Raw genomic sequence first — 26,377 nt, 5'->3', positions numbered from 1 at the left:
GTGACCCCATATTAGCTACACCCCCTGACCGGGGTACGACCCTTGAGCATATGTTAGCGGCCCTGAAGGATGACAATAGGTGACCCAGCAGTCGACTGGGCATGTAACAGACTACGGAGACACGCCCAGGTGGGTGGGCAGGGTGGGGGGTACAGATGGGATATGGCTAGGATGATAGGTCTGCAACGTCTGATTTACAGCGTGCAATACCACATGCAATTTTAATATGTTAATATTAAATGTTCCAGAATTGGGGTTATGACAGTTGAGCGCCTGAACCAGGTGAAAGAATTAAAGGGAAGCATACTCTCCACAATGGCGGGGAAATGTTAAATCATGAAAAGTAACTTAATATTGTTTGATTGTAATGGTTAATGGAAAATGCAATCAAAATCGGTTTACAAAACAAAATTACATAAAACTGAAGGCTTCTATTCCTTCCCTTAATTTGCGTTGATATCTGCCTAACATTTCAGCCATGTTAGCGATTCTTAAATGGGTGAAAGCTGTGTCACACACTTTTTTACTGATGGAATCTATCCGTTTGCTCTCCCTAACTGGAGGTGCTGTGGATTCCGGAATAAAGCATGCCTTCGTCTTACCGCCATTGTGATTATTGAATCCGGTTTCAGATCACAATTTAGAAAATCAGGATCTTGTTGTGGAGGCCTGTACTTCTTTAGGAGTCTTGGTGTAGCCAATTTAACTGTGACTGGAGTTAGGAACTTTTCCTCAACAATGTCCATAAGACCAGGAAGAAGAGGTTTTGGTATAAACTTCATTTGGACAGTTCCCAAGACCACTGACACGGTTGGTTGAGGTGTATCCACAGCAATATGTAGCTTAGATGCACCTCTTACTAGGGCATCCTGAAAGGTAAGGATATTGTCCACTGGAGATAGCCTAGTCTGAGACAGAGGTGAAGATAGAGCATATGACTGATTTGAGATGGAATCAGGTGATCCTGATCATGAGCATGAGGGGGGGGGTCATGGATCTTCCTTGTGTGGAGAAGATCTACTTGGAGATAGAGATTTCCATTTACTAATGAACAGACATGGCCCTAGAAACGTTTTGTACAGTAATTGATCCTATAAAGGATTGCACACTGAGATTATAGGTCTTATAGGTGGAAGCCCAGTATCTGTTTGAGGTAACCTTGCCTCAGACTAATGAGAAAGAGAGGACTGAGGAGCCAAGATGGCGACCGGAGCAGACCTGTAGGCTCCCGGCTCCTTCAGCCTGCTACCGCCGCACCGTGATCCTGGCATGAATCCTGATACAACTTACTATTCGATGAAGTGCGGCGCGGCGCTGATTCCAGCGGTGTGTTTCTGGTCCCTCGACCTGGCCGGCGGCCGGAGATAGCCGCGGTACTGCTTGCAGCCCTGGAGCCCGCCTGCACAATCGCTCTCTGCCGTTCCCCGGAGACCTGATGGCGGCCGGGATGCCTGGTCAGCGCTGACGACCCGAGCACCGGTGGGGACCTCGCGATGCACTGTCTGTGCTGCGACGCTTACGGTGACTTGCAGAAGGCGGCCAGGAGCGAGCGCTTGCTGAGCTGAGGCACCCTATCGCAACGGATCCTTTGTTTGGGGCAGATACAAACGGAGAGTGTCGCACGGTCATGTTTGTTAGCCTATGCTTGCCTGACCCCGCGCCTCACTACCCTCCTCTGTTACGAGGCGCCTCTCCGCTATGTGTGCATCACTGGTACTGTGCTCTGTGATATCGTAGCCCTGCAGGGACGCTCGCCTGTGCCACACTCATCCTGCCGATTTCCCCAGAACTTCGCCATGATGGCTTTGTTTGATGCTCCGAGGTGTGGGGGAGAGCGCCCGCCCCTGCCAGTGGCCTGTGTTGCCCCACCTGTGTTGGGGTCCGATTCTCAAACACCTTTCTTGGGAAGTGTGAGACGGGGGATTCGGCCTACACTTTCTTTCGAAAATATCCTGACTGCCCTGCACGACCTCCGTGTTGATATGTGCCAAGGCTACCAAGTACTTCGAAGGAAGCTAGACGACATGGCGTCGTCGCTGCGGCGGGAATGTAACGTTCTGACACCGCAAAGTCTACACTCCTCTCCGCCTGCGTTCCATGGTGATACAGCGCATCCGTCTGCCAGCTGGACGCTGGTGCCCGCTTCCAAATCTACTGCTGCCCGAGACCGTCCGCCTGCTACCTCTATCTGGGATACTTTGTTTCTCCTTTCACCGGAGAGTGCAACATTGTTGGTATTCTCACCGCGAGTTCCTTGGGACATATCTAAGACATTGTCGACCTTATCGCCGGCCCCTGGGTTGTGCCCTCCGATTCTGTATTCAGAGGACTCGTGCGCTCTGCAGGTTTCTGGGGAACTCGCTATTACAGTCGGTGGAGTTACTGATGGCTCTCGACGGCCATTTTGTGTTCCTGAGACGCTCTCACTCTCTCGGTGGCCATATTGTCTCACTGTCTCGCTGTGGCTATACCTAGTGGGATTCCGACGTTCGGGACAGGGCTGATGACTTTTCCCTTGCTGGCACTGACTTTCTGCCTGGCTGTGACCCCGGACTGCAACACTTGTTGATGCATTGCTTATGCATTAAGTGAGACTTCCACCCATTTCATATTGTATTTCCTGTTCTGCGCGCCGGCCGCTCCCTTCCTTTCAAGTCGCAAGTATTGTGTTTTATCATTTTTGGTTCCTCTTTATGGGGCGACTGTTGTTTTGCGGGCTGGGGGCTCAGAGACAGATGTTGTGGTTGATGGCTGCGGACTTTGTATTTGCTTAGCCGGGGGGGACCCGGACCGAAACACTAAAATGACGTAGGGGTTGCGGATGGCTGGGAGTCCGGGAGTACTGTTATTGTGAGGGCTCCTCCCCGCTTCCTTCTTTTTGGGAGTGGCGGATCAGCTTGATCTTTTCTTCCTCCCTATATTCAAGTGTTGAAATTCTCCGTTTCTCATTATTTTCTTTCTTCCTTTTTTACATTTTTCTTCCTTTATCTCGTCTTTTTCTCTTCCCTTCTTCTCTTGCTATATTTCGGGTTTATGGGGCGACAGACACTCTGCTAGGGGGGGGGGTAGGCCGTAGCCTCTGCATGTGTGTAGGGTGGGGGGTTATATTTTGTTTTTGGTTTGTTTCTATGGGACCGGTTTTTGCTTCTTTTCTTTTTTCCTTTTCCCTTTTCCTCTTTCTCCCTTTCTTATTCCCCTCTTTTCTCGTTATTATTCTCTTCTTCTTTCTATATTTCGGGTGATTCGGGGCGACAGGCACGCTGTTTAGTGGGGTAGACCGTAGCCATTACAGTGATGTAGGGTGGGGGGGGTGTTTGTTGTTTTAGTTTGTTTTCTTCTATGGTCCCTTTTTGCTTTCTTCAGGAGGTGGGCTGTGTCCCTTGGTGTTTACTCCTTTGTTTCATAATGCGTCTGCACTTTCTCCTTTTTCGGGGCGGGTGGGCTGTACGTATGGCGTCCACTTGATTTGTTTGTTGGTATTTTTGTCTATTTTGCACCTGATATGGGCGTGTGTGGTCTTGGGGCTCTGCCCTACTGTGGTCATCTGCTTACGTGGGGGCTGTTCCCTCCCGCCCCCCCCCTTTTTTCTCTTTTCGGTATGTGTTGCATGACGCACTGGTAGATATGGTTGCTGCCTCCTTTATACAATTTAAAATGAAACCTCTTTCTCCTGGCGCTGGCGATGTCATGATTTTTGCATTTATCCTGTATTCATCCTGTCGTATACATTGCTATGTTTTTTGACTCTCCTGATTTTGCGGCCGGCCCCTGTGGTTGTAGGCCAGCGCTTGTACTTATACCTGTTTTTCAATAAAGGCTTATAAAAAATAAAAAAAAAAGAGAGAAAGAGAGGACTGTGAAGGAGACCCTGACCATTGTGAAGAAGAGGATATATTAACTTGAGGTATCGTTGAGGGAGGGGAAATCAACGTTGTGAAATCCTCTTCGTGGCAACCGGTATCTTTTGTAAAGAATGTCTCTTTGATGTCGAATGAGTTTTTGTCAATGAGTGACGAGACTTTGACACCAACGGATGGGATCTTGACGTTGAACTGTGGGTTTGGCACTGAGCTTGAGTAAGATGGCAGCAAAATCCTAGTCTTCGGCGTCTATGGCAAACAAGACCGGGCCAAAACTCTCGACAGCGACATCTATGTTCTTGATGTCGGCCAATGATGTCGATGAGAATGGTGTTGATGCTGGTGTCGTGCAGGAGATTTCCTGCTCTTAGATCTCCCTCTGTTGGAGTCCATATCTGATTATTTTTTTTTTTTTTTAAAACCTTTATTGGTGCAATCAAATCAGTACAGGCGCAGGCCTACAACCACAGGGGCCGGCCGCAAACTCAGGAGATAGAGACAGGAGCAGTGCAAATGTTTACGGTTCAAGGATGAATCACGTTGTAGTCATAATACGTGGCTGTAGCACAACGAAGCACAAGGATAAGAGAGGTTCATTTTTATAATATTGAAAAAGAAGCGGAGGCGATATCATCAGAGGCATCACACTACACAATATACAAAAAGAGACGGGAGGGGCGTGTCCCTCCAAGCAATCGGGAATCGATGGCGAGCAAGAAAGCCAAAAACACACTACGCCCGCCGAAGGCAGGCCAGGAGTGAAGGTCAAACAATGGCGAGCAAGTTAGCAAGAACATCATATGGAAAACCCACCCGTCCAAGACAAGAAAATAGAAACAAGCGCAGATGCCCGACAGAAAAGGGATGAAAGAGGGAGATACAGCCAACCCCACTTAGAAGGAAGAGAGAAAGGGACCATAGAACAAAACAAACTAAAATAACAAAACCCACCCAACACCCGCCACCCTACATCACCGTAATGGCTATGGCCTACCCCACTAACAGCGTGCCTGTCGCCCCAGAATTACCCTAAAGAAAGGAAATAAAGATAAGAAAGAGAGGAAAACAAGAAAGAAAATTCTCGGGAGAAGGGCCGGCGATTCAGATACCCGGTCCCTCCCACCCCCGCATACTAAAATCGTATAAACAGAAGCCATAGAAAGTACAAATATCAGCAAGCACTTAAAACGCAATCAATTACAGTCCCAAAAGACGTGTCCTTGAGTCACCATTAACCAGCAAGAAGCCCCTCCAAGTCCCAAACGAGGTCACCCCTGGCCACTTCTGTTAACAGTAGAAAAGTTAAACAGCCTTGCAGTCGGGAGACAACTCGAGTCAAAAGATTCAATCGTCCCAAGCAAGTCAGGTAGCGCCGTCGCCCGACATCGTCCCAGCCACCGAGAAACAACTGACGATGCATGGCGGAGGCCAGAATGCAGCAATACACAGACCAACAACAGTTCCAAGTCCAAAAACAGGTCCGCTAAGCACGGAAAGGAAAGCACGGGATACGGGAAGCATCGCAGCACAGTCCGGGCCCCATGCGCCATGGATCGTTGGGGCCCCTCCACCTGCTGGTCAGAAAAAGGCCCCGATGAGAGCCACCTGCGGAACAGGTGTGACGACAACTAGCTCAGGAACCACATCCATTCTCGCCCCCAAGACTGTAGACTCGGCCGGGGAACATGGCACCGCGGCAGAAGGAGACTCATCAGCACCGACTCGGGGGCAAACCACTACGCTACAAAATGGCGGGTCAGCAATGGCGACGATCCGGCCCTCCAAGTCCCGGGATCTCCGGAGCAGAGCAGTCCGCAGGGTTATCAGTGCAGCCAGTACGTGGCTACGCGAAAGCGGTTCCCCATGCAGCCCAATTCCAGGGGTCTCAAATTCAGCGGTGTTTCCGTCTCCAGGAGGGGTGCGTTCCAAGACGCCATCCGCCATTGCAGCCATTTCGTTCTCTGTCACTTCCCCTCCACCTCCGAGTCCAGTCCAACCATCAGAGTCAACTGGTCTCACGGCTAAAAGTCGACAGGCGGCGCTTGGTGCAGAAAGGAGAGTCAACAAAAGGCCGGGTGTGCTCACCGCAGCTCGCCGGGGGCCAGCCGCCGGTCTCCGGACGGGATTATTAACATGGCCGGGCGTCACACCCAGGGGGAACCGGGCGACACGGCCTCTCTCCGGCTCGGCGATATCTCGGGTTCACGGGGCAACCCACTATTGGGAGTGGGTTGACACCAACTCTCCCGGCTCGCGGCTCTCAGGCTCCCACCGACCGGCTTCTCATCCAAACCAGGGCCGCCAACACTACGAACACTGCCGGGCGACCTCTGCAATCGAGGCCCCGGCGTCAGCGCCGCGAAGACCGGCAAGCAGACGGGGACAGATCTTCGGAACTACTGCACGGTGGAGCCCCAGAAATAGATGGTAAGTGATCGCTTCTCTTCAACAACGTAGATCGACAAGCCTCGCTCAGGATTATCATCAGGATAGACGTGCGGGGAGGAAGGGCCCTCGGAGCCAAGCGTTCATGCGACTGTTCCGATCGCCATCTTGGCTCCTCCCTCCATATCTGATTTTTGATGCTTTTTTACAGAATGATGGATCTTTCCATTCTCTTTATTTTCTTCCTTTCTTTTTCAACCTTCATATCCAGCATCTATCCAAGCAGTCCGATGCCCTTTCTGTCTTTAAGCGTCCTCTTTCACATTTTACTACAAATGTCACATTCTTTAGTGAGGTGTGCAGATGAAAGACACACCACACAATCTTTATGAGCATTAGAGCTTGCCTTCTTTATACCACGTGATGGGCATTTGGTAAAAAAGAGCATGCATTCCGACTAAAAATGCTGTCAGAAAAATCTGAAAATATGAATGTACTAAACAGTGGAGATGTCAAGTTGTTGAGAGCAATGCTTTTACAAGTGCTGCATATCTGAAGGAAAAAGATTTGTAGGTGAAAAGACACCCGAGGTGTTCAGAGATCCTGCCTGATGGAGCCGGAAAAAAGAACAGACTGAAAAAAAGAGCAAACTGCCACCACTCTGCACTGTAGAAAAGGTGGTCTCTGAGGTGCTTAAAGGTGCAGGCCTCTTGTTAAAAATGGGGTCACTAGTAGGCAGTTGTTTGCACCCTGTTCAAGTATGAACCCTCACTTCAGTCAGTTTAAGGGAGTCACACAGCTAAGATAACCCCTGCTCACCCCTTTGGTAGCTTGGCATGAGCAGTCAGGCTCATCTCAGAGGCAATGAGTGAAGCATTTGTACATATATATACACAGTAACAGTGACAACACAACAAAATGAGTCCACACCAGTTCGGACAAATAGCCAATATTTATCTGAATAAAACAGGACCAAAACAACAAAAATCTAACATTCACAAGTAAATATATCACTTTTCAAAGGTTAAAAAAGTTAAATAACTAGAAATTAATGGATGAGTTTCTTTTAGCACAAAGTACCTTGGATGCATCAAAACTCAAAAAAAACGCGAGGCACAGGGAAGGTGAGGTGCCGGAAAAGCAAAGTGATGCATCATTTCCTTACTGCCAGGGAGGTGATGCGTTGGTTCATTACTGCTAAGCAGAGGAGGTGATGCGCCAGTTCCTACAGCCAGGGGAGGTGATGCGTCGGTTCCTTACTGCTACGCAGGGAAGGTGATGCGTCGGATCCTTACTGTCAGGGGAAGTGATGTGTTGATTCCTTACTGGAAGGGATGGTGATGCAACGATTCCTTACTGGAAGGGAAGGTTAAGGGTCGATCTCTGAATACACAGCCTTGGTTCCTTACTGCTGGGCAACGTTGATGAAGAAATAGTTACCAAGGGACGATGTGTAGAAAATCCAGATGCGCTGCGTCAATTCTACAGCCTCAAAGCAGGCCCTGCATTGGGAGTTAGAGCGGTGCATCACTGGCTTTGCTGATGCAGTGCTCGAAACTCATGCTACAGCGGTTCTTCTGATGCTCTGCGATGAAAAGTTGGGGCCTGTGGTGAAAGCCTTGGTCGATGCATTTATCAGGAACCACACTCCGATGTTGGCAGCGGTGATGCGACGAAGTTTGTAGCAATACATCGACAAAAACAGACAGTCAATGCATGAATTTTCTCCTTCAATTCACTAGGTTCTACTTCTAAAGGCACAGGAACTGGACTTGGCACCACTTGGCAAGTCAGGACTCTCATCAGAAGGCACTGATAGGTGAAGTCTTAGATGGCCCTGAGAATTCTTAACAGGAGGTAAGCACAAACAAGCCCTTGGAGAACCTTGGAAGCAGGATACAGAAAGTAAAGTCCAATCCTTTCACTCCCTGGACAGAAGCCGCAAGCCATCACAACAAAGTAACAGGTAGAGTGTCAGTTCCTGCAACAGCATCCAGCTGTTACAGGCAGAATGTATTTTAGTCCAGAAGTAATTTGATTGGAGTGTGTGAGTGGTCCAATACTTATACCCCTGTCTGCCTTTGAAGTAGGCAAACTTCAAAAGAAAATCTTTGTAGTGCAAAAGACTGTGCCTTTCCATGACCTGGCTCCAGATGCACAACAGGGGGGTGGAGACTGTTTTGTTTGAGGACAGGCACAACCTTATTCTTGAGTCAGTGACAACTCCTCCCACCACTCTAGCTCAGAAAGGCCCATCATCCTGGTGATGGCCCATCAGGATATGCATGGCACACCTCAACTACCTTTGTGTGACTGTCTAGAGTGAATGCACAAGAGCCCAACTGTCATCCGAACCCAGACGTGGATTCTACAGACAGGCAGAGTAACAGAATGGTTGAGCAAGAAAATGCCCACTTTCTAAAAGTGGAATTTTTGTACATGCAATTTAAAAATCTACTTCTCCAAAATATGTACTTTTAAATTGTGATTTCAGAGACTCCAAACTACTCTAAATCTATATCAGTTCCCAATGAGAAATTACACCGAAAAGTTATTTAAAGGCAATCCCCATGTTACCCTATGGGAGAGAGAGTCCTTGCAATAGTGAAAACGAAATTAGTATCACTATTAGGACATGTAAAACACACCAGTAATGTCCTACCTTTTAAATACACAGCACCCTCCCCATGGGCCTGCCTTTGGCCTACCTTAGGGGTGACTCACATGTAGTAAAATGGAAGGTTTGGGCATGGCTAGTGGGTGCACTTGCCAGGTAGAATTGGCAGTTTAAAACTCACACACAGACACTTCAGTGGCAGGTCTGAGACATGTTTGCAGGGGTACCCACATGGGTGGCACAATCAGTGCTGCAGGCTCACTATTAGCATTTGATTTACATACCCTGGGTACACCTTATGCACTTTACAAGGTAATTGCTATTAAATCAAATATGCCAATCATGGATAAACCAATCACCAATACAATTTACACAGGGAGCACTTGCACTTTAGTACTGGTCAGCAGTGGTAAAATGCCCAGAGTCCTAAAACCAGAAAAAAGGAAACCCAGCACACAGTCAAAAACAGGAGGTCAGAAGCAAAAAGACTGGGCAATCACCCCAAAAGATGTCAGGTCTAACACCTCTTTTTTAATCTCACCAGTGGCAGCCTATCAGGCTGCTTTTCATCTTCGTGCTGTTTTGTACACAGGCAGCCTTTTTTCAATGACAAAGTGTTCATCATTCAAACGCTATTTAGACTTTCCCAACAATTATTCACCTACAGCATTCAGCAGGATATAACATCACTAACAGACTACACTGAGACTCTATGGAAAATGACTTTCAGTGAGCCCGTGTTTGTTTGTTTTTGCCGCCAGTCTGCAACCGTCATCAGGGGACGGACTTCAATCCCCATAGCTCCAAGCGCGTGAGCGCACCAACGAGTCACTCTCATGCCAGGAGGCGCTCAAAAGGGGGCCCGGGTCATGGGCGGGCCCGTCTACGCCAGTCATCGGCCAGAAGAGGCCGGCCTGGGTCACGTCCCTAAGACTTCACTACCAACCTCCTTGACTCACGGTAAGAGCGGCTGAAACAATCTCAATATAATCGTTCATATAGTACTTCAACCGCTTGTGTGCCTTCTGTCACTGGTGAACATAATCATGGGAAAACATAAGATCGCGGGTGTTGCATCTGGGAGAAAAATAAGAATGAAGGACTAAGTGCACCTATAACAAACGACCTAAATACTGCAATGGATCTAATTAATAGCGAGATTGTTAATGTTGAGGACAGCCTAGCAGCAACAAAGATTGCACTAAATAATGTGGTTGAAGAAACACTTGTGGATAAAACCACTGTAGAAACAGTTACAAAAAACAATCCTCAAAATCATACTACAGCGTTGGTCCATAATGCAGCACCTTGTGTATACACGTCACTATCGGAGATATCAGTATTAACAGAAGGCTTATAGCCATCTACATCCCCTATAATTGAAGGTAAACAGCAACAGAAGGGCAAAACTTAACAACCCGCTAAACATTCCCGAATACAACAAGCGACATTGCCCCAAAAACAGAGTGGGGGCACGAGGGCCGCTCAGAGTCATGATTATTCCATTAACTTGGATTGACTTTTTTAAAAATTACATGGGAAATTTGACTCAATTGAAAAACATTTGTTATCCGAAATCCTAAAAATTAAGAATGAAGTTGCCTGTATTTCTAAGCTAATCGGGTAGTCGATAGTACAGGAGAAAAGCCAAAAGGGAAATATACAACCTGTCACAAATAACATAAAAGCAATGGGTAATAACTCCTGAACTACTACAAACGATCCCACATACAGTCTACAAGGCCCACTATCGCTGGATGAAGGAAAAAATGCTGTTGGGCAAAGGGACAAGAAAGAAACTAATATGGGGTCACGTCTTATGACATTGGCTAATCAAGTGACAAAAAAGGCAAGACCAAATATTATAGAAGCAGACAAACATGGTTACAAATCATTACCTACTAGGTCCCAAAAACCCTTAAATCTACCCCAGAGGCTACACTTTATATGATAATTCTGAAAAATGTGCAAGCATTAAAAGATGGTATAAATGAGGATTGGGAATAACTGAAAAATAAGAAAACAAGTTACTTACCTGTAACTTCAGTTATCCAGTATTGGTATCTTTTATAGATTCACATGCCTGAATCATTCCCCGTCGTCGAGGCGGGAGTCCCACGGTAAATAAAAAAGCAGTGCCAAAAGCACTTTGTAGTAGTAGGAGGCCCTAGAAATAGGCCTGAAGCCTAAATTATAGTAGCCTATCTACCTCATTATGTCAAAAAGACCAAAGTCTTTGCTCCAACCAATCCGCTCACAGCACTCTCTAGAACCCTCTCTGCAGAGCCAGTTCTCCTCAGATTTTCGTAGCACAAGTGAGAACAAGTATCCCAACCTTAGAGAACTGCCTCTTTGGGGAGGAGGATGGGTGCATGTGAATCTATGAAAGATACCAATACTGGATAACTGAAGTTACAGGTAAGTAACTTGTTTTCTTATCCAGTATTGGGGTATCTTTCATAGATTCACATGCCTGAATCAGAATAGCAAGCAGTAAACCAGGCAAAGTCGGTTGTGGATGGTGGGAGACTTACTATATTGCACCCCCATGAATGTACAGTGAACAACCAACAATCGCTTTGAGATTGATCTATTAACAATCTTATTGAAAACCAACATAGAAGTAATGCAATTTACTACAGGAAATGGAACATTAGTAGCATATAAACTTACTGTATGACAACATATGTCTGCATATTATAAACAACAATTTGAACTTTATGTAATTGAAGAAAGAAGCCAACGATAGTACCTGAATGTATTCCTATGGAAACAGGTGGCCAGGGCTATTTCTAGGTGTTTTGCCGCCCTAGGCGAGAATTGAAAAATGCCGTCCCCTCCCTTTTACTACGATCACTTTTGCCCCCGTCATCCAGGATAGAAGAATGAATTCATAAGATATAAAACAACTTGTATACAACATTAAACGATAAAGCACATCAAACATTAAATATTAGAAAATGCAGATTTTGAAACCAATTAAACATAACAGATGTACTACCATGCTTCTCCTGGTTACCAATTTCTTTATGGCAGGGTTTTAAAAAAAACTGTAAAATTAGTTTAGGCCCACATTTTGCTTTGGGAGTGTGCCACTTTTGTAGGACAACCGTAAAGCAAAATTTGTTGAACCAAATAATGTGCTTATTGCTTAATGCACTCATAATATATACCTATTAAAAACCGATGAGTGGGATCTTACCTTATCTGATGTTACTTCTTGTGATGTCACATTTTGACATCATAGGCTATGTGGCCCAAAAAGCACCAATTGTGGCTAGATTTTAGTACTCAACTGTAGGGGCAACAGGGCATTTTTTCTTTCAAGCAATAGGACCCAAGCCACCCTTAATCATGATGAACAGCCTCCAATTGAGGTCTATCCATAGTCCGAATTATCCTACATAATCCTCCTAAATCTTTTAATTTGTACCACAGAGGGGCTGGCAGTGGTGAAATGCTGTGGCACTGGCGCTCCGCACTCTTGACATCAGGCCCAGACAGTTCCACGCATTGCTGGAATGCGCGCAGCTCAAGGAAAGGGGAGCCTCAGAGTTTAAACTACTAGTGGAAGGCCACGCTCTTCACGGCCTTCCTTTTATTTTATTTATTTTATGCGTTTTTATATAGCGCAGACTTTACCCGAAGGTGTCAGAGCGCTTCACAATGGGAACAGTAATGATACATGACGAGAAAATTACAAGTGAACAGATTACAAAGGCATACGTTAAGTTACATGAGGCAGAAGTGACATTTGTGAGCAAACAAAATGCAAGAGGTAGTAGCAAACGGTAAATTACAGGAGGAAAAAGTGACATGTGAGCAAGATACAAAAGCGTACAAAGTACAAGTAGAGGTATAATACTGGAATAAATGGCAGACACTCCACTCAGCCTGGCACTGGCGCTCCACACTCTTGACACCAGGACCAGGCCCAGACAGTTAAACACATTGCTGGAATGCGCGCAGCTTAAGGAAATGGGGGCCTCACTCAGACTTTAAACTAGTGGAAGGCACACGCTCTTCGCGGCCTTCCTTGACCCCCTCTCCCGTGTCCTGACCTCCACCCAGCCTTGCCCACATGCACAGTTGTGGAGGGATTCTATCACCTCACTGACTGGAGCCGAAGAATGCCGCCTGGACATGGGGTGGCGGACGCCAAGCACAATACCTGCCATTTTATGACTTTTGAATGAGGGCCTGCTGCGCAACAAACAAACAATTAACAACACCCACGCAGACTTATCTCTCACAGTTGTTCCCCCATCTCTGGAGGCGTGGGGACCGGGACGAGCTCAGAGATTGACTCAGACTCAAAGGCCTCTTTTCAAATTAAAAGTACTGTACATATTTTCCACATTTGCAGCAGGCCTGCATGATGTTCGTAATACTCGCTTCGCTCTAACTGCGTGGTAACTTACTCACCTGTGCTCGGGTGAAAGAATGTCACGTCCACGCGCAAGTCCGTGCAGTTTGCAGGCTCCGAGGCTCATGCACTGCTGGCCTCAGTCAGACGCTCGGCGCTATCACCGGCACTACTACTGTGAGACTCTGGGGTCTCAAGCCAGGCCAGCAGGAGCCGAGGACTCTGAGTAGCCGGCCGCCGGACAGGGCAGGTCTGTGTTGTTCTTGTGGGGCACCGGGGCACTGGCAGCAGTTAACTGGTCGGGCCTGGCAGTCAATTCTCCATTAGCCCGCACCGCTACACACAGTCCGGCCGTCCCCCGCGCACCGACAGGGAGAGGGTGGTGCGCGTCACGCTGTCACAGGTTGTTGAAGCACCGCTCGGGATTGGACAAAATGATGACGCCTAGGGCCGTCATTGGTAGCGCTATCCCGCGCTACTAGATTGACGGCCCTGTGGGGGGACCCGCACATGATAGAATACTGTTTGTACCGCCCGCCCGCTCCTCTCCACACGCACCACAAACCACCACTAAGCTAGGGTGCGCTCAGCAACAATTTACTAGTACAACAGCATAATAAAGAATGATGCGCTTGCACTCCACTTATTATCGGTGCTGCTGCCCGCATGTTTTTTGCCGCCCTCCAACTTTTGCCGCCCTAGGCGGCCGCCTAGTCCTGCCAAATGGCAGAAACGGCCCTGAGTCCGGCCGTCCGCCGCGCACCGACAGCGAGAGGGTGGTGCGCGTCACGCTGTCACTGGCTGTTGAAGCACCGCTCGGGATTGGACAAAATGATGACGCCTAGGGCCGTCATTGGTAGCGCTATCCCGCGCTACTAGATTGACGGCCCTGGGGAGGGACCCGCACATGATAGAATACTGTTTGTACCGCCCGCCCGCTCCTCTCCACACGCACCACAACCCACCACTAAGCTAGGGTGCGCTCAGCAACAATTTACTAGTACAACAGCATAATAAAGAATGATGCGCTTGCACTCCACTTATTATCGGTGCTGCTGCCCGCATGTTTTTTGCCGCCCTCCACCTTTTGCCGCCCTAGGCGGCCGCCTAGTCCTGCCTAATGGCAGAAACGGCCCTGCAGGTGGCGTAACACAGCTTGGCCCACTGCCGCATCATTCTGATTTGCTGATTGTAGGCAGTAGCGTCTTGTAAACGTGTGGACATTCTTCCATGTCGCAGCACGGCAAATGTTCTCAAGCGTCACTCCTGCAAACAAAGCTGCAGACGCTGCCACAGCTCTTGTTGAATGAGATCGAACAGACCTTGTCAATGGTCGGTTAGCCTTGATGTGACAGAACTGGATGGCAGAAGCTATCCATCTGGAAATCGTAGCTTTAGTGACCGCTTTACCCAATGTAGTCTGGCCATAAGCCACAAACAATTGATCTGATTTTCTTAAAGTCTTAGTTCTCTGGAAGTAGAACTTTAGGCATCTTTTGATGTCTAAAGAATGTAATGTTCTCTCCGCTGGGGTTGAAGGATTTGGAAAGAAAACCTTCAGCTTGACTGGTTCATTTAGATGAAATTGAGAAGGCACCTTTGGTATGAATGTTGGATTCGTCCGCAAAGTGACATAGTCTTGGGAAAAATGCATAAAGGGTTCCTTTATAGTGAATGCCTGAATTTCTCCCAATCGTCTGGTGGAAGTTAGGGCTAACAACCAAGCAACCTTCCATGTCAAGAATTTTAGGTCAGCTTTATGGATGGGCTCGAGCGGGTGCTTCATCAGCTGTGAGAGGACTGTATTGAGCTCCCATTCTGGTGGTGAAGGCTTTACTGGAGGATAAGCCCAGAAAAGACCCCTCATGAATTGCTTAACGAGCGATGAAGAGCAGAGCGATTGAGTGTCAGCCATCTTCCTGTATCTGGATAAAGCCGCTAAGTGGACCTTTATTGAAGAAAAAGAAAGACCAGATCGCACCAAATGCAATAAATAGGGTAGTATTTTTTCTGCTGGTGCCTTTATAGGATGTAAATTGTTTGAGATGCACCAAGCACAGAAGCGCTTCCATTTGAGACGATAAGATTTTATAGTACTCTGGGCTCTTGCTTTCTTTAGAATGTCTCGGCAGTCCTGAGGAATTGCAGATGTTGAAATTTTAGGAAGTTAGGAGCCATGCATGCAAATTCAGCGATTGAGGGTCCAGGTGCAGTATCTGGCCCTCGTTGCGTGATAGTAACGTTGGGATTACCAACAGCTTGATCGGTGGCTCCTGTGAGAGAAGCATGAGCTCCTGAAACCAATACAGGCGAGGACACCTGGGAGCAATTAGCAGAAGGCAGCAACTCTCCAATTTCATCTTGCGCACCACTCGTGGAATCAAAGGGATCGGAGGAAAGGCGTAAGCATAACTCCCTGACCATCGCATGGACAGGGCATTCCCCCTTGATCCCGGTTGAGGGTACCTGCTGGCGAAGTACCAGCATTTCTTGTTCTGTTGGGTTGCAAACAAATCCAACATTGGCTTGCCCCACCTCTGAAACACCTTGCTCAATTGGTTGTTGTTCAGTTCCCACTCATGGCAATCTGACGAGGATCTGCTCAGTTTGTCTGCTAAGGTGTTGTACAGACCCCTGACGTGTTCTGCCTTGAGAGTTATGTTGTGAATCGTTAACCATTGCCATAACTCTTGGGCTTCCCTGGACAATGTTGCTGATCTCGTTCCCCCTTGCTTGTTTATATAAAACATGCTGGTAGTGTTGTCTGTTCTGACCAGAACTGAGGATCCTGCGATCCTGGGGAGAAACGCTTGAAGAGAAAGAAAAATGGCTTTCAACTCTAGACTGTTGATGTGGCATTTTTTCTGCTGTTGAGACCATTTTCCCTGCACCTGTAAATCCTGGAGATGACCTCCCCAGCCCTCCATGGATGAATCTGTCGTCAGAATGAAATCCGGATGGGCTTGCAAAAAAGTGAGTATCTGTTCCAGATTGCTCAGCCTTGTCCACCATTGAAGGGCATGCACCATCCTGTTGGTGACTGTGATGGTGTCCTCGAAAGAGCCTGTCGCTTGTTGCCATTGAAGATGTAGCTCTCCCTGTAAAGGTCGCATCTTTAGACGTGCTAATGGAATAAGGTTGATGGCCGAAGAGCACATCCCCAGAAGTGATGCAAATAGGCGAACTGAAAGTGACCTTTTTCTTGACAGTTTTGTTGCCAAGGCCTGTAGTCGGAGTTGTCTTTCTCGAGACAAGAATGCCTTGCATTCTACTGTGTCTAGACAAGCTCCTAGGAACAACAGGTTCTGTTTCGGAACCAATTGAGATTTGCTCTTGTTGATTGTAAGGCCTAGCGATGCAAAGAGATTGCGGCATATCGTAATGTCGGATTTTACTTTGGCCTTCGATGGACCTTTGACTAGCCAGTCGTCCAAATACGGGAAGACCTGCACCTTTGCTGATCGAAGAGCTGCTGCTACAGGAGCTAGGCACTTCGTGAAAATCCTTGGGGCCGACTTGAGGCCAAATGGGAGGACCTTGAACTGATAATGGGGGCCAGCCACAGTGAAACGGAGGTATTTTCGATGTTTTGGGTGAATTGGGATGTGGAAGTATGCATCTTCCATGTCCAAGGAAGCCATGTAATCTCCCTCGTTGAGGCAGTTGAGAATGTCTGAGAGAGTGACCATTCGGAATCCCTGCTTTTTGAGATATTTGTTCAGATTGCGCAGTTCTAGGATCGGTCGCCATTCCCCTGATTTCTTTTTTATGAGGAAAAAACGGGAATAGAAACCTGTCCTTCTCTGATGGATTGGAACTTTCTCTACAGCGTTCTTGAGAAGCATTGCTTGAACCTCCTTGATCAGTAAGTGAAGACGAGGGGGAGGGGGACCCTTGGGCGGAGTTGTTGGAGGTTTGGTAATGAACTCCAGGGTGTGACCATGTTGGACTAGGTCCAGCACCCACTGATCTGTTGTTATCTGATGCCATTGGTGTTGGAAGGCAGATATCTTCGCGCTCACTGGAAAATAGGGGATTGAAGGTGACGCCCAATTGATCTCACTGTTTCTTGTGATTGTCTCGCCCCTGATTGTTCGTGCGCCTTCTTCCTCCTTGGCGAGAGAAACCAGCCGATGCAGACTGGCGATACGAAGATTGATAGTTCTGGCAGTATTGCGGTTGATATTGCCTGCCTTGCTGGTAATAATTTCCTCTGGACGAATAACCGCTTCCTCTCGCTCCTCTGAACGATCCTCTTTTGTACTGCAATGACCCCAGCGATTTTGCAGTATCCGTATCTGTTTTAATTGCTTGGAGAGCTTCATCGACATGTTTCCCAAAGAGGGATTCTCCGTCGTAAGCCATGTCCAGCACTTTCAATGGGACCTCTGGACGAAAGGTAGTGGCCTTCAACCAACCTTGATGTCTCAAGACAGCCGCTCCTGCCAACTGTCTGAAATTTATGTTTGCAATATCTAATGCGCAGTCGATGGACTCCGCAGCTGCGCGCTCTCCTTCCATTAATATTTTTCGTGCTTCCTGCCTCTTATCTTCTGGAATGAGTTCCATGAAAACAGCCATTTCTGACCACATTTGGCGATCATAGCGCCCTATAATCGCCAAAGAATTTGCAGCTCTGATGGAGGCCGCAGCCATTGTGGAAAACTTTTTCCCAATAAGGTCTAAACGTCGCCCCTCTTTATCAGGTGGTGTAGAAATAGGGGTAGCAGGATTCTTCGACCTTTGTTGTGCAGCCTGAGAGATCACCGAATCTGGACGCGGATGACCAATAAGGCACGCTGGACTAGTGAGCGGGGCACGGTATTTCTTCTCAATTCTTGGCAACACAGCAGGCACAGAAGCGGGGTTTTTCATTATTTTGAGGCCCTCTTTCCAAATATACTCAATGATAGGAATGGCTCGAGACACCTTCCTGGTTTCTTCCTTAAAATCATGAAGAAAACACTCAGTTTGCTCCACAGTCACCGGGAGTTTAAATCTGTTTGCTGCTCTCTGCATCAGATTGTGGAAGCCACCTACATCCTCAGGTGGAGAATCTGAAGGCTGAGGAGTCGGAGGGGATGGCATGGGAATAACATAATCACCCCACGGGTCTGATGAAGGTGCGTTAGGCAACTCCCCTTCCTCTACTTCCTCTTCTGAGGGCGTGTCTGGGGTTTGTGGAGGCAACTCATGTTGCGTAGGTTCCACAACTGGAGAAAGCGGTGGAATTTAAGATGGAGGAATAGAAGTAGTAGGCTGAGGCATTTTTGGCGGAAAGCGTTGCTTGTAATCTGCCAGCATATCCTGTAAATCCTGAATCAGGGTAGGTGGTAAATGGGTGACTTCTGAGACCTTAGGCCGCCTCTGATGTTCCAAAGAGTGAGGCACTAAAATGTCCTCCTGATAGTAATGTTCAGTATAAGTGTCGTCTTCATCATCATCTTGACACTTGATGACGAGATCGAATGGGTGACGCGCCACACCAAAGGCTCCTTCATTATCATCATCCTCAAAATCATCTTCTTCGTCATCCGAGTAGGATTCCAGAAGATGAGAGGGCATAAGTGGTGACATGTAAGAACCTTGTTGCCTCTTGTAAGAGACGAGTTGAAAGTTCTTCGTTGAAACTGGCGTACAAAAAACCTGATTCCCAGCGATCGGCTTCACTAAAGCTGAATCCATCAACTTTGACGGCACCGGTGACAAAGGTGCAGCTGGCTGCTGAAAAGATGTCGTCGTCGACGGGATTATCGTCGACGACGAAGGAAACGTCGTCGATGGAATTGCCGTCGACGGGACCTGACGTCGACGGGACCGTCGTCGATGGAACTACCCTCGACGGGACAATCGACGACGGTCTCGTCGTCGACGGGACAGTCGTCGACGGCTTCGTCGTTGATGCTTTCTTCGTCGACGAAACAATCGTCGACGGTGGCGTCGATGACTTCGTTGACGGGCTCTTTTTAGACGACGAAGGCTTCGTTGACGATGATGTCTTCGTCGACGAGCCGTCTATGAGAGTTCTTTTAGCCACAATACAAATCTTTGTAGACACAATAGGCGAAATGACAGATGTAGTGGAGATCATAGCCGTAGAAGAGTTGAAGTAGAAATAGTAGTCACTGGTGAGGAGACAGAAGAGCTCTTACTCACGGTTTTCTTAGAGGAATCGTTGGTGGCTGAGGTTCCAGAGACAGAATGTGGAGATCTATGTGAAGAGCCTGAAGTAGAGTGGGAGGTTTTCGCATGTTTTCTCCCCTCACTTCTCTTATCCTCCTGAGACCTCGACCTCTTGCTAGTGGTAGAAGCTTTGTCATCATCATCCGTGGAAGAGGATTTTAGCCACAAAAGGACTCTAGCCTCCCTATCCCTTAAGGTCTTAGAAAGGAAGGTGCGGCAGATCTTACAATTTTTAGCCTCATGTTTGGGATAAAGGCAATAAATACAGTCCTTGTGCTGGTCATCCACATGGACCCTTTTCTTCTCGCAGGTTCTGCAAGGTCTAAACAAGGCCTTCTTGTCATACATCCTGAAGCTCTGAGGAAAAAACTGAGTCAAGACTCAGGGAGACTCCCTTCCACACGACGTGCGGTGAAATTCTGAGGAGAACTGGCTCTGCAGAGAGGGTTCTAGAGGGTGCTGTGAGCTGATTGGTTGGAGCAAAGACTGGTCTTTTTGACATAATGAGGTAGATAGGCTACTATAATTTAGGCTTCAGGCCTATTTCTAGGGCCTACTACTACTACAAAGTGCTTTTGGCACTGTTTTTTTATTTACCGTGGGATTCCCGCCTCGACGACGGGGAATGATTCAGGCATGTGATTCTATGAAAGATACCCCAATACTGGATAAGGTTGTATTCTGGTTTAATAATTATTGTGAATATGACGTAAATACCTTGTTCTCAAAGCATTAATATGGTAAGAAGAGTACCCTGGGTAGGGAAACAACTAATACATTGCGAAGGGGACGGTGTTGTAGTCTCATTTCGACACCCAGAGATGGTTAAGACCCTGATAGAAGATCTATGTAACAATTGATAGATATCATTAAAACACCAGAATAAAACCATCACTGGGGTTCCACTAGGTTACTTCTATAAGCCAGATATAGGTATTTCTAGTCAATCCAGACATGGTCTTACAATATCAGAGAAGTCTAAACCACTTGCTTTGTTTAAAAGATTCTTACCCCTCAGAAGATGTAGCGATGTAGACTGACTACAAGAGGATACGTACAAGAGTCTGGCCCCACTGATGAGATACCACCAGAGATACTACCTGCAACTCAAAAAATGAAATCTAAAAAATTGACTTTAGTAACTTGGAACATCGCGGGTATAAATAAGAAATTGAACGATGAGACATGGCCTGTTTTTTTGAATGATTGTGAAATTATTTGCATGCAAGAGACTTGGCACATGGAACCCTTCCATATTGATGGTTTTTCAACCGTGGACACTCAAGCAATACCTTCACGGAATGGAAGAGCGAAGGGTGGCCTAGCAGAATTACTTTCAGTTACATGTCCACTGACTCTGAAGAAAGTTTATATTGATTCTCTCTTTTTCCAATTCTTGTGGCTTTATTCTTCTGACTACCAATTTTTGTAGTAATTAATTTCTACAATAATGTTTTTGATAACATCAGAAATCAAGTGATACTGGTACTCGAGAGGGAGCTTGATTTATTTTTAAAAGAAATAAAGGGTGATTATCTTTTGATTTGGGCCGTAGATTTTAATAGCAAGAAATGTAGCATTTCAGATGGAAAGCTTTGTGTGTATGGAAACGAGTGTGGGGATAGCTATTCCCTTTTCCCCCATAATCCCTATAATGAATCCATTAATGAGGTAATGTCCAAATACAATCTAGAATTACTAGATCAGAATACATCGTACTGGCTACCCCAACTACCGCCTTTCGAAGGACATGGCCAAGGCTCAATCATTGACCACATTCTAATCTCTGCACATGGCCAAGAGCAAATAGAGAAAATGGAGGTGAAAATAATTTGTGTTAGCGATCACCATCCACTTCTCCTAACAGTTAGAATAGATATCTATCATACTGGACATCGTTTAGCCCCCTTTATTTCTACTCAGGTGGAAAAGGGTATATCTATTGAATGGTCGGGAGTAAACCCAAAATATTTGAGTTTTAACGAACAACTGTAAACAAGATTTAGAAGTTTGTAATAGGGTGGATCTTACTGACAATGAGATTATGGGGTCCTTCTGTAATATTACTGCTGAAATCTCTAGAGGTTTGAAAATTAAGAGTAAGAAAAAACAAAGAAAATAGTTGGCTGGTTTGATTCACAATGAACAAAGGCAAACCAGTCATTGAAAAAAGCTTTAAAAATCAGGCCAGAGATAGTGAACTTATCATAAAACAGAGACTTTTATATAAACAGTCCATAGTAAAAAGAAAGCGAGAAATCCAATACACCGCTTGGGGAAAACTTTCCCAGGCCGCAAATACAAAAGGTTCATCCCTATTTTGGAAGACTATAAACCACCCGTTTTTTAAAGAAAATTGTGCTACCAAAATTGAGAGTCTGCTGCAGCCCTAAGAGTGGATACGTTACTTTGGCCAGGTTTTTAATGCAGAAAATGAAACCCTTATTTTAGAGGAAAAAAGTGGCCCTGATGGTACCATAGATTTATCAAATATCCAAACTTTTATAACTTTTGAATCATCTAATTTGGTCCCCATCACACTGGATGAAGTGACAATGGCTCTAGTGAGAAGTGTAAATGGCAAGGCACCTGGTGTTGATGGGGTTCCAATAGACATTTTTAAGTATGATATTGGATTCTGGGCCCCTCTTTTACAAAAAGTATGTAACATTATTGCAGGGGGCACAATACCAGAAACATGGACTGAAACCATAATTGTGCCAATTTTAAAAAAGGGCAAATGTTTTCACCCTATTTCACTTCTTGACACAACCTCAAAACTGATGGGTAGGATACTGTTAGAGAGATTGCAAATATGGGTAGAGGAAACCAAATCCTTACAGAAACACAATATGGGTTTAGACTGTAATTAGGGATTATTGAACAATGTATTAATTTACACCTATTGATTAGTAAATACACAAATATAAAAAAGGGTCAGCTACACCTTTGTTTTATTGATTTAACTAGTGCCTTCGACCTAGTAAATCATGCGAAATTATGGCAAACCTTGGATCGAATGGGTGCTCCCAATTACATCATTATTTACCTTTCTCAGATATACAGTCGCCTGACCACCAGAGTCCGTTATGGGCTAGACGAGGAAGGCACAGCTAGCCTCAGGATAAAACTGTGAATCAGGTAGAATGTGTGTGTATGTATATATATATATATATATATATATATATAAATAGTGTAGACGAGGAATTGCAAAAGTTTAACGCAGATGTCCCCAAAGTAGGCGAACGTGCTCTTCTGACCCTACTTTACGCAGATGACGCGGTCTTATTACCAAGAACTGTGAATGGGCTGCAGACCCTTATCCGAAAATGTGCACAATACATGCAGGAAAAGTACATAGGAATTAATCTGAAAAAAAGACCTTTAGGATGGTTTGTGGACAAGGAAAAACCAAGAATCATCATATAAATCGTGTCCCCATTGTAAAAACAAAATCGTTTGTATATTTAGGGCTGGTATTCACATATAAGTTGAACTGGGGAGCCCATATCTAGCATTGTAAAGTAAAATTAATGAGAATAACAGTGTCAATTTTTTGATTTTCACATAAAATGGCCATTATGCCCATCAGGGAAATAATGACACTTTATAAAAGCAAGTGCCTTACTGGGATTTGTTATGGGGCAACACTATGGGGAGGGGCAAATTGTAAAATCCTTAATACCCAATAAATTTTTTTTGCAACGGTTCTTAGCTGTGCCCAGCTCCACCCCAGTATTCAGTGTGCATAAAGAATTAGATGCCTCTTATACACATGATTTCATGGGTACAATAAGTTTAAATATCTGGTATGGTATCTGGAGTAAAGAAGGTACAAAGTTTACACAGGATATCATCAAAGATTGCGTTGCCCATGAACAAGGAAAAGAAATACCATGGTTAGTTTATATTAAAAACCTTTTAAATGAATGTACTATAAATACTGATTTAAAAAATCCCTTTCAAATACTTAATGGGAAAAAAGACTTGAAGAATAATTTAATGGAATCACTGAATTGGCTAAGGGATGTAAATGCAAATCAGAAATCAATGACCAAAGCTTCCTTGGACTGGACATCTGGGCCCGGGATACCTTTTCATCTACAGCAGATTACAAATACAAAACACAGATTTTATCTCACCAGATTGAGAATGGGATTAGTCCATTTTTTAATAGCTTTACCAACGATGGGCAAGTGGAATCATAATCTCCTAAAGTGCCCATGCGATGGAAGATCAGCTCCGACAACATTGCATTTTATTTAATTCTGTGGTTTTTTATAGAGATGATAGGAAGAGTCTCCTACAACCATTATTTTTAAAGCAGAGACTTTTTACGTATAATACAGCTATTGAATATGTTTGTAGTCTGGTAAATATTAGGGTCTGCAATGACGTTGTGACCTATAGCCATAAGTCAATTAAAATAAGACATAGCAATTCACATCTCGAGGCCCTTGTATATGAAAACAATTATGTAAATTCAGATAAATTGGCCCATATTTGTGCAATAGGTTCTGTAAAGATTATATCCCATGTACCTGGTATCCTTATTCTTTCTGCTTTCCCAGTTACAATTATGAAACTTCAGAGGGAAAGTATGTTATCCTTACTCCATGATGTACTATGAAGCTATGATACCATAGTTTAGCTTTGAATCGGATAATCTTGCACTACTTTGCACGTAGCACCTTTTGTAAACAATATCTATAGTTGTACACTATGTTTTTATGTTTTCAAATATACATTGAGCACATTGTATTCTATATATTAGCTCTTCTAGACAGAATATTAAAGTGCTAAAACTGTAATGCACCTTACCTATATATTCTGTAGTATAATGAAGTTGTCAGAGTTATTATTATGCTAAGAATTAGGTATTTTGCACAAAGCACTTTAATGTATATCGCTATCAAGGTCCCCTGCTTGGGGTTTCTTTTTAGTCTAACATGTTTTTATGTATTTTATGTGTTTTATTGTATACTGTGAAATATTAAGATATGTATAATTTTTAGGCTGCTTTTATAGTTATGTCTCATTTAACCGAATAAAGCTTGTTTTGAACGTTGACATTCAGTGATGAACATTCTTCAGTGTCTTTGTCCTGAACTGTTAATATATATTGAAGGAGGTGTTCTGGGGACCACAGAAGCAGCGAGGAATTATTGAAAGTTCATGACTATTAATGGAGATCCTACGATGCAGAATTAGTGGATACTTCTTCTAGGATCCTGAAACTCTGAAGTGAGAATTTTTTTTGTACATGTTTAAAGCAGAAGATTAATGCATATTTGACAGAGAAATAACTAATAATATTGTTAATTCAGAATTTATTTTACACTAAACGTAGTTTCAAGCTAGATGTGGTGTACAAGATTTAAGTCTATATAAAAATACAGATGCCTCCTATTACTGAAAGAAAGGCAAAATGTCTAAGATTGGGTAACAGAGTTAGCGAATAAATCACTCAATGTGGTTCAGAAAAACAAGAGAAGGAGGTGAACCTGTATTCAATTATCATTTGTGAGCCTACTTTTTGTCTCTTTAAAATGTCGATTAGTTTGAGCTGCTTCTTAAATCCAGTCATTAACTCCGATTTCTGTTTCTCGAGCTTTTTGTTTTCCATTTTTAATTCCTCTATTTTTTTGTGTTCTTGATTAGCTGTATCCTGCAAGAAAGGAAAACATTATTTCTCATAAAATGAGCAACAGCCAACGAATGCAACAACAACCTACGAATGCAACATATGTGTGGTTTAAGTTTGCTCACTGATGTCTTTCCCAGCACAGATTTAGATTCCTAAAACACAGACGGCCCTTACCATACTTATGGGCGTTAAATGAAAAAACAGTGCTGGATTTAGTGCAAAAATAAACAAGAATGTTGTTTGTTACAACAGAAAAGCAGCAATCAGGATCACAGAAAGTATCACTGAGGAACAGATAATTTGGTGCCGTTTTTCTTGGATTACAGATGGCACTAAAATAAGGGTACTCTCTCGCCTTGGTAAATAGGAGAATCTTCACTGTGATGGTGCCCCAGCTCTAGATTGCACCCAGGGATGCTGGTCAGGTGAAAGCCCTCAAGTGCAGTTTACTCAATCCTTGGGGCTATTCAACAGTCCTCTAATGTACCAACACTGGCTTCGATGGCATAAACACAGGTTGCAACACAGTACATGCTCAGTCAGAAATACCCAATCACTAAAGAGGGTTAATTTGACCAAACTCGCTATAAACAATGTTAGGTTATTAACATTTAACTGACGAATCTAAACTTGGACCACTTCGCTTCATTTTGATTTACGCACATGAAAATACACCAGAGGCGATGAAAAATAAGTCAAAACGAAGACATATTATACATATCGATGAGATATGGATAAATATTCAAACATGTTGAGGTTTTCGAGTTTTTGGAGAGATGATCGAAACAATTAATTTGCTTACCTGAGGGGAGATGAAGTAGCATTTTAACATAAAATATTACACATATGAGGACGTAAATCTGTAAAATATGTTCCCATCCTGTGGCCCTGATTACAAGTTGTGTAGAACCGGTCGGGGTATTTACCACACAAACACATTTACCCTGGGGGAAGACAGGTGTGGAAAAAACCCTATACTTTTTGGCAGGTTTCACATAGCTTAGGAGGAAAACTGGGAGGAATTTAAGCTATCACACAACTCGTAATTCTCCAGTTTGCACAGGATCGACAGTCAGCCCTGATCTTGCAAATAGTGCCTTTGAAAAATCGTACAAGAATTCAGGATATTATGGTGGAAGTTTTCCTTTATACTCCATTCATTGTGATCTTGTAGATTTCATTACTTACATCAACTGCGAATCTATTTCTGAAAATGAAGTTGTGTAAAATGAAAAAACTAAATTCATGGTAAATCAAGCTGATCAGCCACAAAAAAATGACGCCTAGCAACTGGATGCACCATAGTTGTGTCTGGCCAC

The 26,377-nt window shown here is 44.9% G+C and overlaps 1 protein-coding gene across 1 annotated transcript in view; it reads right to left on the bottom strand.

Annotated features, from left to right (window-relative positions):
• TEX9 (testis expressed 9) overlaps positions 1–26,377 on the bottom strand; it is a 573,374-nt gene that overhangs the window by 65,066 nt on the left and 481,931 nt on the right. The window contains exon 11 of the mRNA XM_078684880.1: positions 24,945–25,079. Coding sequence (XP_078541006.1) covers positions 24,945–25,079 — 135 coding nt within the window. The remainder of the gene's footprint in view (positions 1–24,944; positions 25,080–26,377) is intronic.

Source organism: Lissotriton helveticus, chromosome 3_2, assembly GCF_964261635.1.
Source record: "Lissotriton helveticus chromosome 3_2, aLisHel1.1, whole genome shotgun sequence".
NCBI lineage: Eukaryota > Metazoa > Chordata > Amphibia > Caudata > Salamandridae > Lissotriton > Lissotriton helveticus.
The sequence above is the reverse complement of the archived record's forward strand: the minus strand, read 5'-3'. Positions and strand labels throughout refer to the sequence as shown.